General features: G+C 39.3%; 1 protein-coding gene across 8 annotated transcripts in view; it reads right to left on the minus strand.

Moving 5' to 3' along the window:
• LOC309639020 (phosphatidate cytidylyltransferase, mitochondrial) overlaps positions 1-16,606 on the minus strand; it is a 264,790-nt gene that overhangs the window by 127,864 nt on the left and 120,320 nt on the right. For all 8 annotated transcript variants that reach the window (XM_082415725.1, XM_082415727.1, XM_082415720.1 and 5 more), the window contains one exon: positions 15,807-15,872. In XM_082415725.1, the coding sequence (XP_082271851.1) occupies positions 15,807-15,872 (66 nt within the window). The remainder of the gene's footprint in view (positions 1-15,806; positions 15,873-16,606) is intronic.

Genomic DNA, 16,606 nt, shown 5'->3' on the forward strand with positions numbered 1-16,606 from the left:
ATGCCAAAACCAAATGCTGGCACTTCACAACATTGCGCTGTAAAATATTTAGTAGCTCACTGGTCTCGCTTGAAAACATCACAGCACATAAATATCATTATATTTACAAACAAATCTAATAAAAGAAAAACCATCAGCCATAAAAAGGAACGAAATTGAGTCATTTGTTGAGACGTGGATGGATCTAGAGACTGTCATACAGAGTGAAGTAAGTCAGAAAGAGAAAAACAAATATCATATATTAATGCATGTATGTGGAACCTAGAAAAATGGTACAGATGAGCCAGTTTGCAGGGCAGAAGTTGAGACACAGATGTAGAGAACGGACATATGGACACCAAGGGGGGAAAACTGCGGTGAGGTGGGGATGGTGGTGTGCTGAATTGGGCGATTGGGATTGACATGTATACACTGATATGTATAAAATTGATGCCTAATAAGAACCTGCAGTATAAAAAAACAAACAAAACAACTAATACTAAACTTTCATTCGGTTATTTGTATGGAAATATGTTAATATAAATGTTTCAGACATTACATGAAATTCCTAAAAATCTTTTATTTGTATTTGTATGGAAATATGTATGGAAATATGTTAATATAAATGTTTCAGACATTACATGAAATTTCTAAAAATCTTATATTTGTATTTGTATGGAAATATGTATGGAAATATGTTAATATAAATGTTTCAGACATTACATGAAATTGCTAAAAATCTTATATGTTCTGGTATAATGTTATAAGTAATAATCCTAGTTATTACTTTAAAATGTATATCTCAGAAATAACTAATTTTCTTGTCAACTGCATTATTATGAACTTTCATCAAATCTTTTACCGTGGTCATTTTTAAGTCCTTTGTCATTTACAGACAGTTCTGGGTGTACTCTGATGATTTTGCAAATATGTTCCTATAAAAGGGTTTCATCTTCAAGAAATTCATGGAAAAGACTCTGACAAGTACAGGTTTCTGGTAACTGACTGTACTGCTGAACTGAATGAATAAGCAGTTTCAGAACTCTGATGAAAAACTGATAAACTCATAAAAGTGCTAACAAAAGATCAAGATGAAAAAAAACAATTAATTACATGGGACTGAGTGAACTGATGAGGATGAGTATAATTTTTGTGACTTTCTGTCTGAATTAAAAAAAAAAAAAAAAAATCCCACAAGGACTCAGAGGCAAAGAAAAAAAAAAAAAAAAAAAAAGAGTCTGAACAAAGAAATATTGCCCAATTAGAGATGTTTTTCTTTTCTAAGAGGGAGGAACATTAGGAACTGAATCTAATCTAGACATTAGAGATTTTCAGCTGTGATTCTTGAAGCCTGAGGCAGAATATGATTTGCAAAGATGGCCACCACCGTGTCTCATGCCCAGGTGCTCTTACACGTGACCTGCCTCTATAATGTTGTCCCCTCCCCGTGAACCTGGTGACCTTGTGACCACCAGTAGAAAGGAGTGGAGGAAACACTGCATGATGTCCGAGGCTAGGTCACAATAGGCCATGCAGCCTCCACCTGGTTCTCTGGAAACTTTTCTTAGGGGAAACTGGCCACCAAATAAGAATTCTGAGCGCACAGAGACCCCCATGCTGGAGAGGTCATGCATGGGCACTCTGGGCGACAGTCCCAGCTGAGGGCGCAGCCAACGGCCACCATCGACCACCAGCCATGTGAATGGAAGACCTGGGATGTCCAGGCCAGGGGAGCCATCAGCTGCCTGCAGCCCAAGCTGACACCTGGCTGCACCCACACGGGAGACCGCGGGGTAACTGCCCAGCTGAGCCGCTAAATGCCTGATCTGCAAAATCGTGAACAAAATAAAAGGGCTTTTGTTTGACAAAAAAAAAAAAAAAAAAAGAAAAACCAAGCTTCATTCTTATTATAGAAATATCCCATCCCAATCTCCACAGGCAAAATTTAGGGGGTTGAGAATCCTCAACTAGGACACTACGGTTTTGAGGTTTGACAGCCAAAATTAACCAGTAATATTCAAATTAAATGTAAAACTAAACGTTTTTAAACCCTTCCCTCTCCTCCAAGATGTAAACAATTCCTTTACTCATTGGTTATCTTCTAACTGATAACCTTTCACCATGCTATTCCTTCATGCTATTAATACTAGGATATTAATTTATAAAATTATCTGCGCCACACATACGAAATGGGAATATCAAATAATGAGACTTCCATACATCTCAACTGAAATTCAGGTTCAATACCATGAAAAATACCCAATCCCATAGAAGAAAACAAAATTTGACTCACTCTCTAAATATGCTCTATGCGTATACTTCAAGTACAATTAACAATTATTTTATATTTTAATTCATTACTCTTGAAAAATAGGTGAATAATATCTAGTCTTCTACAATTAGTGCAGCTGGGTTTTCAACAAGTCTCAAGAACAATTTACTCTGTTTGGTTAAAATGCTGCTGATGGAGCATATGCTCAGTTATGATACAAATATTAACAAGGCTTTCCTTTTGCTCATGAAGTGTATATTTACACAACACACAAAAAAGTGATGTGAACAAAGGCAAGCAGGGCCTGCCCTCACACTGAATTATCTAAAAGGCCACCTCCTTGGTAACCAGACTGACCCATTTTTAGAGGAAAAAAAGTTTAAAATTTAATACAGAAAGATTTTTTTAATGGTCTAGTCACACAAAGGTAAAGTAGCTTCTTGCGATTTATCTCTGAAATTCTTCTGAAAGCTCAGAGAGAAGGAAAATAACAAGGAAAAGTAGACCTACAGTACTACAGTCGAAACAAAAATTGCTTAATTCAGGAAGATTTAGAGAAACCAAATTAAGATCAAGGGAACAATAAAATAAACAGGTGGGATTTTGAGCTGCTAAGTTTGCAGTGATTGTCACAGTAGCAAGTGAAAACTAACACAATTGTTTATTAACATCTATCCTTTGCTAGCTTTCAAGCAAATGTTGAGTCTTACACATTTTAATGTGTTCTGTTCAAATCTAGCATGGTTCTCTACACAAACTTGGCCCTCAATATTTTTTGAATGAATGAAATCCTGTAAATCCCCTCACTGCTTTCACCAGAGGAAGAATTATATTAGAACCGTCTAGATCAAATTTCTTTAGTTGGGCTCTTTATCACAGAGCCCAGGAGCTTACAGACTCTTTACATTTTTTGAATTTTATTGTTCACTGGTCTTAGTTTGACTTCTCTAAATGTTTCTGAAATACATAAACCTCTACAAGGCTGTTTCTTTTAAAGGATGGCTAGTTTTCTAATAATAACAAACATATTCAGTATATAACTGAATCACTTGCAGTATATACCTTTGAAACTGACACAACATTGTAAATAAACTATACTTAAAAAAACACAGTTTGGGGTTTTACCGTTTGGGTTTGCTGGTTTATTTTCATTTTCATTTATAAAGATAAAAGCAGATATAAATTTTTCTTTCTACTTCTGTTATTATTATTGTTGTTGTTATTGTTTTGGTTGTCCATTTGACTCACTTATTTCCTATTTTCCTAATAAATGCATCCTCTTCTCAGTACTGCTTTGGCCTCATCCCACCAGAACTTCAATCTGGCAGATGTATAAGATCCTAATATCTCTGTAAAATTCTGCAACATTTTGTTGCCTATCTTCCAAACCCCTAATTTTGTCTTCAATCATATCCATTCAATTCTCAAGCTGATCTTCCTTAATCTTTTAAATTCAATAATCATAGCTTTAATCTCCATAAACTTTGTTGTTCTAAATGATCTTTTTCTTCATAGCAGGGTACTTTTATTTAATATATTCATACTGTCAAATCTCTTTGAAGATCTAACATGTTTTTACTTCTCCTATATTCCCCAGAGTCTTCTGACTCAGGTTCTTTTCTTTCATCCTATTTGTTTTCCTCAAATGTCTGATGATCCCTTGATATTCATTCATACTTAAGAATAAAAGACTGGGTTGATCCACAAGGGCAACTAATGCCTGTTTCCTCTCTAGTATGAGGTCTCTCCTTGGGGAGGCTCAACTGTAGGGCTCTACGTACAGAGTACAGGATGCGTCTGATGATGGGCTTTGCCTTAGGGTATAGGAGTGAGGAACAAGCAGCAGGCAGGTTGGGAGACAAGTACACAGACCCGCCAAAATAAGAAAGTCTTGCCTCTAGTGTGAAGGATTTTAGTACATACTGCCTATTAGAAGGCTCAGACTTCCTTCCCCAGCACCCTTTTTGCTGTGGGTGCCCATGGTGATCTTAAACTCTACTCTGCTTCTCTCTCAGGTCCCTAAACCCACTTGAGGAACCCTCCCAAACAGGATGTTGACTTTTTGTGAACACAGTCAGTTCTTAGCCAGGGGATCACTGTTATAAATGGAATACTTTATTTTCCTGAATTTTGCTCCGGGGCCCCTTCCCATTGGCAGGTGTTAGTCACTGTAAGTTCTGCTTTTAATTCAGCTTTGCACCTGTGTTTGGGGTTATGATTTTTTACTTTTGTTTTTGTTTTCTTTTGTCAATCTAATCCCATCTGTTTTCAGTTTTCCAGGAATTCTTTATAACTTTTAGTCTAACGAAGGTAGGCACCCTTGCTAGTTTTCCGCAGTGTTACAGATTTTTTTTTTTTTAAATGTATAGTGTACTTTCTTATTTTAAAGGATTTTTGTTAAGAGGGGAGCCTGATGCATGTGTTCAGGCTGTCATTTTACTCCAAACATCCAGTATGTCCTCCTGAATTCCTAAATGAAACATTCCTTTGTAATTTAAAGTGTTTTATTCAAAGCACCCTAAGCTAGCACTTTGCTGGGGAACTGAGAAAAATCATTCTTCTCAACCCCTGCTTACCGGTGAACAAAACGGATTTCTGCCTTGTCTGGTTCATTTAAGAAGTGACTACAGCCCAGTTAAACGAGGTAAGTTCCATGAGAGAAGGGACTTTTAAGCAGTATTTTTCAGAGGGAGAAAAAACCACATGTATGTAAAGTTTGAGGAAAAAGGCAGTCCTAGAGAAAGAAATGGTAACTTCCCCCGATTTCAAATGGAAAGAAGATGTACTCATTTCATTTACAAGGAATCAAGAGTTTGATCCAATAAAAAGCAGTTACAATAAATCAAAAAGCCACTGAGGAAGTAACAGTTTGATTTTTCAAACTGAATTTGATTTCTCTAAAAGTGTAAATCCCACACGTATTGCTTCTACAAATTATATCCACATACAATGCCAAGTCAACAAGCATTTCATAACTGTGTAACATAAATCTTTAAGAAAACAAAAGAAGATGAAGAAAAGATGTGGCCTTCTGTCTTTTAAAAATAAACAATCTGAATGGAAGGAGAAATACACACATACCCAGATTCATGTCCACACTGAGATCATGATAGATACTTGGCGATGTTTCAATATTAAATATCACCTTTTCCAGCTCTTAAAGAATTGCTATAGGAATTCACAGCTACAAAGGGGGAGGGGAGAGAAGCTGATGGAAGTTGTTTTTTTTTTTTTTACACACATACACACTGTATTTTATTTTTACAAGAGATAAATAGACTGACACCAAGCATTGTACATGGATGACCACAACAAAAGCAACAATGATTGCGATTACCAAACATGAAACACACTCATACTATGTCATAATATTGACATTCAGTCCAGTAATCCTCCACTGTAACAGCTCCTTTACTTTGCAGTGAAAATTGATTTGTATATTCTTTGCCTCTGAGTCCTTGTGGGATTTTTTTTTTAATTCAAACAGAAAGTCACAAAAATTATACTCATCCTCATCAGTTCACTCAGTCCCATGTAATTAATTTTTTTTTTATCTTGATCTTTTGTTAGCACTTATGAGTTCATCAGTTTTTCATTAGAGTTCTGAAAATGCTTATTCATTCAGTTCAGCAGTACAGTCAGTTACCAGAAACCTGTACTTGTCAGAGTCTTTTCCATGAATTTCTTGAAGATGAAACCCTTTTATAGGAACATATTTGCAAAAGCATCAGAGTACACCCAGAACTGTCTGTAAATGACAAAAGACTTAAAAATTACCACGGTTAAAGATTTCATGAAAGTTCATAATAATGCAGTTGACAAGAAAATTAGTTATTTCTGAGATTTTTTTAAAAATCTGTTCTTTTAGGTTGTATTAATAGAAGTATTGGGACTAGACTAGAAAGCACATACTAGATAGATACCTATAGGTTCCATCTTGGCAAAGGAACTACTGTTGGCCTCACGTGGAACTTTAAGTATCTAGAAATTTTATATAAAAATCCAGCCTTCATCATGTCTTGAACAATCAGAGCTCCACATTCACATGTAAAAGTAGTCAGCTGGAGCCAGTGGTAACAACTGGCTCTGTAAGGAGGGAAAACAAAAAAGCCAGGATCTGGTGTAAATACTCCCACCAGGGCTGATTTCAAGCTCCCAACGTGATTCGAGGTTGGGAGGAGACCCGCACAAGCGGCTCCCGTGAGCCAGCTCTGGCACAGCAGTGGCTGGAGCTGGGTGGGGGCCGCCCCTTGAAAAGGAGGAAGAGTTTCTGTTCTCCAGGGGTCCCTGCACCCTGCAGTCTCACACTTGGCCGCTTCAGGCACCTGTCACCAACCCACCCAGCTCCCTCTGTCCCTTCACCCCCAAGGACTCATGACTAAGACAAGGTTGGTGGTGGTCCTCAGTTCACTGTACCCAGATCACACACACAAATCACTGTTCAGGTGTGAATGTTCCATCTTACAGGAGGGAGACTGATGTGCCAGGGTGGGTGAAGACAGCGACTTCAAATGATGGTTTGGAAGACATCCAACAAAGAACGGTCCTTGTGCTGGGGGTGTCTGGACAAGATACTGATTAGGGAGGGCAAGGATTTTCTCAAGACGCAGGGAGGGGAGGAGAGGATGGGGAGAGAGGAACGTGGAGAAAGGTATGTATCAAATGAAAAAAGGTAAGTACTTCAGCCAAAGATTCTTTTCTCTTTTTTTTTAACATCTTTATTGGAGTATAATTGCTTTACAATGGTGTGTTAGTTTGCTTTATAACAAAGTGAATCAGCTATACGTATACATATATCCCCATATCCCCTCCCTCTTGCGTCTCCCTCCCACCCTCCCTATCCCACCCCTCTAGGTGGTCACAAAGCACCGAGCTGATCTCCCTGTGCTATGCGGCTGCTTCCCACTAGCTATCTATTTTACGTTTGATAGTGTATATATATCCATGCCACTCTCTCACTTGGTCCCAGCTTACCCTTCCCCCTCCCCATGTCCTCAAGTCCATTCTCTACATCTGCGTCTTCATTCTTGTCCTGCCCCTAGGTTCTTCATAACCTTTTTTTTTTTTTTTTTTTTAGATTCCATATATATGTGTTAGCATACGGTATTTGTTTTTCTCTTTCTGACTTACTTCACTCTGTAGGACAGACTCTAGGTCCATCCACCTCACTACAAATAACTCAATTTTGTTTCTTTTTATGGCTGAGTAATATTCCATTGTATATATGTGCCACATCTTCTTTATCCATTCATCTGTCGATGGACACTTAGGTTGCTTCCATGTCCTGGCTATTGTAAATAGAGCTGCAGTGAACATTGTGGTACATGACTCTTTTTGAATTATGGTTTTCTCAGGGCATAGGCCCGGTAGTGGGATTGCTGGGTCATACGGTAGTTGTATTTTTAGTTTTTTACGGAACCTCCATACTGTTCTCCATAGTGGCTGTATCAATTTACATTCCCACCAACAGAGCAAGAGGGTTCCCTTTTCTCTATACCCTCTCCAGCATTTATCGTTTGTAGATTTTTTGATGATGGCCATTCTGACTGGTGTGAGGTGATACCTCATTGTAGTTTTGATTTGCATTTCTCTAATGATTCGTGATGTTGAGCATCCTTTCATGTGTTTGTTGGCAATCTGTATATCTTCTTTGGAGAAATGTCTATTTAGGTCTTCTGCCCATTTTTGGATTGGGTTGTTTATTTTTGATATTGAGCTGCATGAGCTGCTTGTAAATTCTGGAGATTAATCCTTGGTCAGTTGCTTCGTTTGCAAATATTTTCTCCCATTCTGAGGGTTGCCTTTTCATCTTGTTTATGGTTTCCTTTGCTGTGCAAAAGCTTTTAAGTTTCATTAGGTCCCATTTGTTTATTTTTGTTTTTATTTCCATTTCTCTAGGAGGTGGGTCAAAAAGGATCTTGCTGTGATGTATGTCATAGAGTGTTCTGCCTATGTTTTCCTCTAAGAGTTTGATAGTGTCTGGCCTTACATTTAGGTCTTTAATCCATTTTGAGTTTCTTTTTGTGTATGGTGTTAGGGAGTGTTCTAATTTCATTCTTTTACATGTAGCTGTCCAGTTTTCCCAGCACCACTTATTGAAGAGGCTGTCTTTTCTCCATTGTATATTCTTTCCTCCTTTATCAAAAATAAGGTGACCATATGTGCGTGGGTTTCTCAGCCAAGGATTTTTGACTCTGATATTTTTAATTGAATTGCGAATGACGTTAAAACAGTTCAAAACATTTTTATGTGTATTAAAGGAAAGCAGGGATTTCTAAAGACTGAAAAATATTCATTTAAAGGAAATAATAAACCATCCTCAAGTGTCTAAAGAGCTATTCAGTGGAAGAATCTAGTTCCAACATCCATTATGCTAATTAACAAGCCATTATTTTCACCAGTGGGATCCATTTCTAACGTTTCATATGCTAATTTGATCTGATATAAAACTACAAAAATAGCAAAGACATTTGTAGTAGCTGTCTCTGGGGGGTAGCCCTTCTGATTAGATGCCAGGTGCCTACCCTGGGAAGCAAACAGTGATTAAAGCATCTGACCACACCTAGAGAGTGTCTTAAATAAGCACATAATACTATCCTGCCTTATGTTTTCTGAAGCTTTTTAAAGTAAAATGGGCTACTGGGCAATGATCTTTTCAATGCCATTGTTCATGAAAGATAAATAACTGAATGCAGAAAACAAATTATTAGTGACTCCAACCTTTAGAAAAGGCAGTAAATTCAGTCTCCTTATTTTGAAAATCAAAAGGAGGCTTGGGAACATGAAGCCAGAGAAGAAGACAGCTCCCCAGGACCTGTGCGTTGCTCGCCTGGAGGACTCTGCACTACCCAGCAACAGGTGACACTCAGTTATTAATTGCTACTCCGATGATCGTAGCGCGCGACGGCACATCAAGATACTGGGGCGGGTGGGGGAAGCACCTCAAGTTTTTTTTTAAACTTTAATCTTGACTTAGGCATCCAAAGTCTTAAAGCTTCATTTTTTCTCCGACACCTCCCACTCAGCCTCCTGCAAAGGTTCTTGTGATAAGAATCAAATGAAAATGTTTTGCAAACTATGAAGTATTATCAAGAGGGAATCAGTACTCCTTTGAATTTGTATGTTATTAGTAGTAACAGTGATAATTAGAGTGGGTCATTTTTGCTAGTGTTCAATAAATTAATTCCTTAGAGATGAGCCTTTCACTCCAGCAGTTACTTTATTACCTACAGATGTTGATTAAAGGCTGATCACATGCACCAAATGGTCCATGTGTGGAATACGAAGCAGAAGAGTGCAGAACCCTTGCCGTGAACAGGTCTGGGGTCTAACACCGACCCACAGAACCTTAGGTCCTCAAGCCCAGCCACTCACCCAAGGCCTATTCCCTTCCTCAACGCCTCTGAACAGCTGTCATCTCATCTCTGCCTGGGCACTTTGGCAATGAGGGATCTTGTTACTCTGTAAGCAGCCCGTGTCGTCAGAGCCGAGAGCCTCTCCTTGTGTCCACTGAGGTACTTACGGGAAAAGAAAGCTCAGGGTAAAGAGAAGTTCTGGGGCGGCAGGCAGCTGAGCCACCGGCATGCGTGAGGACAGTCCGCGCAGCCCCTGCATACGTGCTACCACCCGTCCTCCACGTGCGGCTCATGACAGCTACTTCATACCTAGGAAATGCTGTTTCACGGGTTGGGAAACCTTTTCCAAATGAAAACCTCCTTGCTGACTTATTAGTGGAGGGGGCATATACAGTTTTGCTTGTTTTTCATCTGCAACCATGTCTTCAATGGCCTCCCACCTGAGGACGCACAGAGCAGATGAATGAGGGCTTAGGCTTCAGAGTCAGGCTGCTGAGTTCAAACCTCAGCACCGCCATGACCAGCTAAGCATCCTTAGGCAAATTATTTCAGTGCTGTACATCTCTGTTTCCTTGGTCATAAAATGGGACTAATTACAGTGCCTCCTGAGTCGGGTTGTTGTGAGAACTGAATGAGATAACACAGTAACCCTTAAACTGAGGTCCACAGGCAAATGCTGAGGGATCTGGAAGGAGTTTTCACTTGTGCTGTCATTTCACTGAGAATCTGTTTTAAAAAAATCTAACGTAAGTATATCCTGTATCAGACACCTACTAAAAATATAACCAAGTGTTGGCACATGATTTTGGTGACTGTGTTTGCATTTTTTTTTCCTGGTCTAATGAGAAAAATACAGAAACAGACCTAGTATGAGACTGAGGTATTTGCACTGAAAGAAAACCAGTTTATGTCACCATAACGCATGCAATGAAATATTTTACAAGAGTTTGCACAGATAAAAATGGTGGGGAAATTGTGTCAAAGGACACATGGCAGTACAGGCACGGTGACATTAAAAGAATCAAGCGCAGCGCGGCAGGAGTGGCACCATACGCCAGGGGGACAGAATTCAGCTGTAGCAGATCATCATCTATTGGATTATGGTTAACTTTTACGGGCTACATTTAAATGATAAGTTCATATCCTGGCTATGCAGCTGTAAAAGAACTGTAAGCATAAACATTTTATGCCCAGTGTTCTGCTTATACATTTTTAAGTAACACTGTAATAAAGATAACCGAACTGTGGTTATGCAACAGAATGTTCTTATTCATAGGAAATACATACTTAAGTATTTAGGAGTAAAGAGGCATGATATCTCCCATTTACTCTCAAATGTTTCAGTAAAAATAATCCACATATATATGTGTGTATACGTTTATACATACACATACACTACATACATATATACATACATACATATATATTATACATATATATATATTTAGAGAGAGAGAGGGAAGGAAATGGAACAAAATATAAACAACCTGGTTAAAGGATTATGATAGCCAAAGAATTACAGCGTCTCATACCTAGAAGATCTAGCCCCTCCTTCTTAAAGACGCAGATCCAGAACTCCCGAAGGAGTATTATTAGACCAGTGACTCAGTAAGTCACATCTGGGGGAAGGGACCGAACATCAGAATCACCTGGGTAGGCGTTAGCAAAATGCTTACAAATACTCCTTCCTCCTCTCTCCGGGAATCACTGCCACGGTGAGCCCCTGTCTTGGATACATGATCTCTCTACAGGTGTTAGGATATAAAGGATAAACATCATAAATGCAGTGATTGGAGCCATCAAATTAGGCTGCAAAGGATCCGATCGGTAGGCTCTCCATCAGTGTCTGTTAGGCAGTCTCAATGCAACACCCTTTTGGAAGCAAGAGGGACCTAAGTAGGTTTAACCAAAGGGGAGTGACCATTTTCTTAAGCACTGACTCTAAAAATCAGGAACAATACAGGCTTAGGACGGAGAGGAACTGCCTCTAACGGGGCAGTCCTGTTTGCTCCCAGTGGGTATGCCAAGTCCTCCAGTGCTCTTGCCCGAGAACAATGTGAGGACGTCACCCCTGTCCAGCCACCGATGGATTCCAGCTCATCTGAATACCCTGGCCCACTGTACCTTCATGCCCCACGGGTTAGTCAAATCTCCCCAGTACATACATGCAGGAGCCAGAAGCAAGTTTACCCAATGAAAGAGATACATAAACCAAATCATGTTTTTTTCACCTGCAGGTCCCAATTCATTTGTGGATCCTAAAGTCAACTTAATGAGTCATGACCCAACTTTTATTTGGACAAAGTAAAACGCAAAGAAATACAGGCAAATCAAGCTACACTGTACAACGCCAGGGTAGGAATTGTTTCATGAAGCTTTTGTATCAATTATGTCAATATGAGTACAAGGGTCACAAGGTAAATGCTTTTTTACTCTGGGCCGTGGCCAAAATGTTTGAAAGCCACTGTGTCAGGTGCTGAGAGGAAAGGCAAGAGGATAAGAGGGAAGGAGAGAATGGGAAAAAAAAATCAGGAGCAGCCCTGGTCACAGGAAAGCACTGGCTAAAGCACCGTAACCTATACACACAGTGACCTGATTGACGAGGAGGCTGGCACGAAGTGATGGTGATCTAGGAGGACAGAAGTCCATCTGAGAAGACAGTATGTAAGCGCAACTCATCTTTATGTTATAATGAAGCATATAGGTTTCTTTTTTCCCTTTTTAAGGCAAAACAGAACACAACCTATACACATGAAAATGTTCCACACATCTGAGGCATTGACCCCCATAATAACTAGAGCTTATGCTCCTAGGAATGCTTTCCCTGGAGAATGATGGTTAATTTATGCTTCATCAGTTACTCAACATTCAGTGACCTTCACCAAACAAGGAGTTCGTGAATTTCTAGGAGCAGATGCAACAGCAACACTGCAAAAGCCGCCTTCTTCCCCTGCTGCTCTGTGTCACTCACGCCGACCTTACCCAGCTTGTTCTGATCACACACATAATCGTTAGAACAGATCAAAAGCACTACCCCCTCCACCAAAATCCTCAAAAACAAAGCTACATGTTTCTTAAAACTATTTCAGTCTAAGTAAGGAAGTCAGCAGATACAGGAACTTAGAAGATATAAGAACAAAATTACCAAAAAGAAAACATTCTGTACATATCATGATGAAGTGCAGTATCACGTTAAAGACACACCCAGGTGACGTTATAAACATAGGTGCCTACGTGTCCTGTCCACAAATTCTGTTCCATTTTGACTCCTAAAAAATAGACTTGGACAAAGGTTAAGGTCTTCCCAGCACCAGTATTAATGATCCCTGAAAGGAGAGATTCCTCAAGCACATGGAAAATCGGCCATCTCATGTTGTATTTTCATTAAGTACCTTCCAGGATTACCCAGGATGCTGATTAAATCAATGTCTCATGAGCAGTGGAATGATTATTTTAAGTAAGTGTATTCCTTCTAGGCCATCCAGATAAGTGGCTATTGTGTTACTACAAAACCACCATTTCACTATTGACTTCAGCTCTGCAGTGTACTATTGAGATATTTCTTTGATTCTTTGCTGGTAGACATAATGAAGCCTTAAGGCTATCAGGTATTAAATACTCAATTCCTAACAGACACTGTTCTCCTCCAAATGCTGAAACAATAACATCTTAAAAAATGCCTCAGTTACTGGTTCTCCAGGAGCAAAAGGAAAGAGAACCATTTAGGTCACCAACACAAGTTGGAAAACTGATCTCAAGTCGTAGAACATTTTTCTGTTTGTAATAAGACACCCCAATCAGATTACATACACAAGACTTTTTTAAAGTTGAGGAGAACGTGAAGTGTAAGAGCAATTTTCAACAAAAGCTAAAATAGAATTAATCTAGGGCAGAGAAAGCTGAATCAGGCTGAAGAAGCACAAGTAGGTCTGAAAAATCTACCGAAAGGCTGTGAACTTAATGTTCAACTTTGTCTATAAACTGCCTGAATTTTCACATTCTTACATTGTTAGGTAATAGAAAATATGGTGAATCCCTGGTTCTTGGGTTCTGTTCTTTGGGTGGTACACAGAGCACCACAGTGAAACAGTTTCTCAAAAATGTCGCCTCCGTGTTAATGATTACAGACATCTTTGGGCTTTTTTTTTTTTTTTACTTTTCTTTAAATGTAAAAAATGATCCTGAGATGCTGAAACCATTATAGAGGGATTCCAGAATCATGCCAGCCCATTCCTAAATGAATTGGAGTTCAGAATAAAGTCTACCCTGTGATCACTTTGACCTTACCTATGTATATATCCTTCCTCTGTAAAACGCTAATACTGTGTTCAACGCAGGAGGAAAGTAAGAATTCCTCTCTCCCTTGGCAGTATCGTTCTGTTTCTATGAAAAACAGCTCTCTCAAACTGTAGGCTCCACGGAGGCCCTGCATCTATGTCACAAGTACACCCAGTCTCCTGACATACATTTTACAGCCGCAAGAGTCAATGCATACATCAGTTCATAAGCTCCATGAAGGCAGGACTGCCACTTGCCCCCCAGAAAGACCCCTTTTTCCATAAGCCTTCAATCACTGCTCACTGAATTGGTAACTATTCAGGCTTCCAACCTGAGCAGACTGATCCTGAAGCTGGGCTCCAGGAGAGAACCTGAGAAGGCAGCAGAAAAAGAGAAGAAACTTTTACTCTCTTCACTCAGGACACAAAAAGCTACCCTGAGGTCATTACTTATTTTTCATTTATACAAACACGATTTTGTTTTACTGATCCTAACTAAATGTGGGCATTATAAAACAGAGAAATTCAAAATACTGTCTTACATAAAAAACTTCTAAATTAGCTATATTAATGTTTAACGAAATCTGTAACTAGCTACTCAAGTCAGTAACGCTTATTGCAATTTTAGAGGCATAAAGGAGTTTCTTGTTGTTTCAATAAAAGCCTACAACCTGAGCTGCCTCTCCCGAGCTCAATGTCCCTGGGAATGACACTTCACATCCCTGAGCTTCAGTTTCCTTAGGAAAGGATAATTATACTTCCCAACAATCAAAAGCTAAATAAATGTAAATTACAAAAGAGGTTGGGGAAAAAAAAACTTCAATGGCTATTTCATTCAGTCAGTCATCTAAAGATGATATTGTGTGAGTGGTGGTAGTGGGGGAAGGGAGGAAGCCGCAGGCACAGGGATGACATAAAGGACTGGAGAAAGTCCTACCAGAGGGCCAACAAGGTGCCTAGAGAGAAGAGGGCAAGGCAGTCGCCCCAGGAGTTGACAGTTAAGGTAAGTACTGTACACACAAAGTCCAGTTAATCTTCACATGTGTTTTGTAAGTAGCAACTATTATTTCCGGGTTACTAATGAGGAAACTGAGCCTTAGACAAATAGAAGTCCTACCAGCTAGTAGAAAGGCAGACCTTACATCTTAAGGAACAGGCACTTCAGCTGCCAATTTATTAAGAACTAAACTGGAAAGTTGCTCATCTTCAAGAACTTACCATGTATAAAAGCTCAATCTCGCCAAATCTTCTGTCAGTAGCATTTTAGTGCTTACAAAAGAACACTCAACCTTGCTTCCACAGAAAACAGTCATTCTTGCAAATATCAACCGTGAACAGTAACATTTAAAAACAAATATACCTTAGGACGATCAGGAAAATCACTTTCACACAATGGCAAATGACCTTCCAATGTCGGTGTTCTCTCTTCTTGTGCCCCTTCCCCACCACACTAGCGCGCGCTCTCCCCCCAGTATTTGTTCTCTTTTAGCTATGCAAATGGAATTTGCATGACTATTTCCCGTTATATGCACACTTCCAATGACATGAATGATCTTGGATGATTTTTCGCATCTCTAGTTCTCTGCTGCTCAATTAGTCTATCAACAAACACCTATTTATCTAAACTTCGAGAGACATATAAGGAGTATCTCCACTCCAGATCCCGCTAGAGTAAGCTGCGGAGGAAAAGAACTTGCTGAGTTAACAGCTCAAGCCCTAGCATCCAAAGATAACAGAAGACTTACATGTTCTGGCACTCGAAAACCAAAATAAGGATGCCAAGCTGTTATCTCTGAAGAAAACAACCAAAATTAACAGCCTATAGCCACAAAACCATGTGGAAAAACACGTGATTTTATTATACTCCAGGAGACAAGGGGGTATAGGTGAAAAAAACCCACTTAAAATGGATTCCTGACTTACGTTTTTCATCGTCAGCATGCACCAGGGATGCTGCCCTTGACAAGACATCCAATGGCGTCTCCATTCCTGGTTGGAGCCCAGAAGGGAAAAAAGAGAGAAAAAAAGAATTTAAATGGAATTCCAAAGACTTTTTTAGAATTTTGGCAGTTAACCATTAGAATGATGCCTCCACCAAATGCAAATCACAATGCTGAAGATGAAAGTCTTCCCAGCCTGTGACGAGATCCAATGGACGTGGTTCAGGAACAGATAGAGAAAGGGGTTAAATTCCATTCTGTCTACTCAGCCAAACCTTGCCAATTCCAGGAAGCAGCTCAAGTCAGAACTGAAAGAAGGGATATTGTGAATATTCATGCCCATGTTATTCGTGCTTATAAATGTTTATGTGCGTACGTAACAACATGCCTGTCCAGACATACCCAGTAAAAAACAGTTCTCAGAACAAAGGCTACTCTATGAACACAGCATTTTACCAGTCTGAGATTGTGGTGGTAGTCGTCGTTGTTGCTGGTTTATTAGTTTTAACAAAAATTACTAAGATTGAACCATTCTGTCCTTCTGCCTCCTTAGCTGAGACTCTGCAAAACTATGTAGCTTAAAATAGGCAATGTACTCATGAAAAGTGTGTGAATTCCACTGGTGAGTTAAATGGTATTTTGAGTCCAATAGGAATCTTTATTTCTAAATGTCATGTTTTATCGCTGTCACCACCACCTAACACCGACGTTTTTTTTTTTTTTATATAAAACCTGGATTTTTATTTTTAATTCTGTTTTCTTAAATTACAGCACACCTATAAA

This window comes from Balaenoptera physalus (assembly GCF_965194825.1).
Source record: "Balaenoptera physalus genome assembly, chromosome: 11".
In the NCBI taxonomy this organism is placed as follows: Eukaryota; Metazoa; Chordata; class Mammalia; order Artiodactyla; family Balaenopteridae; genus Balaenoptera; species Balaenoptera physalus.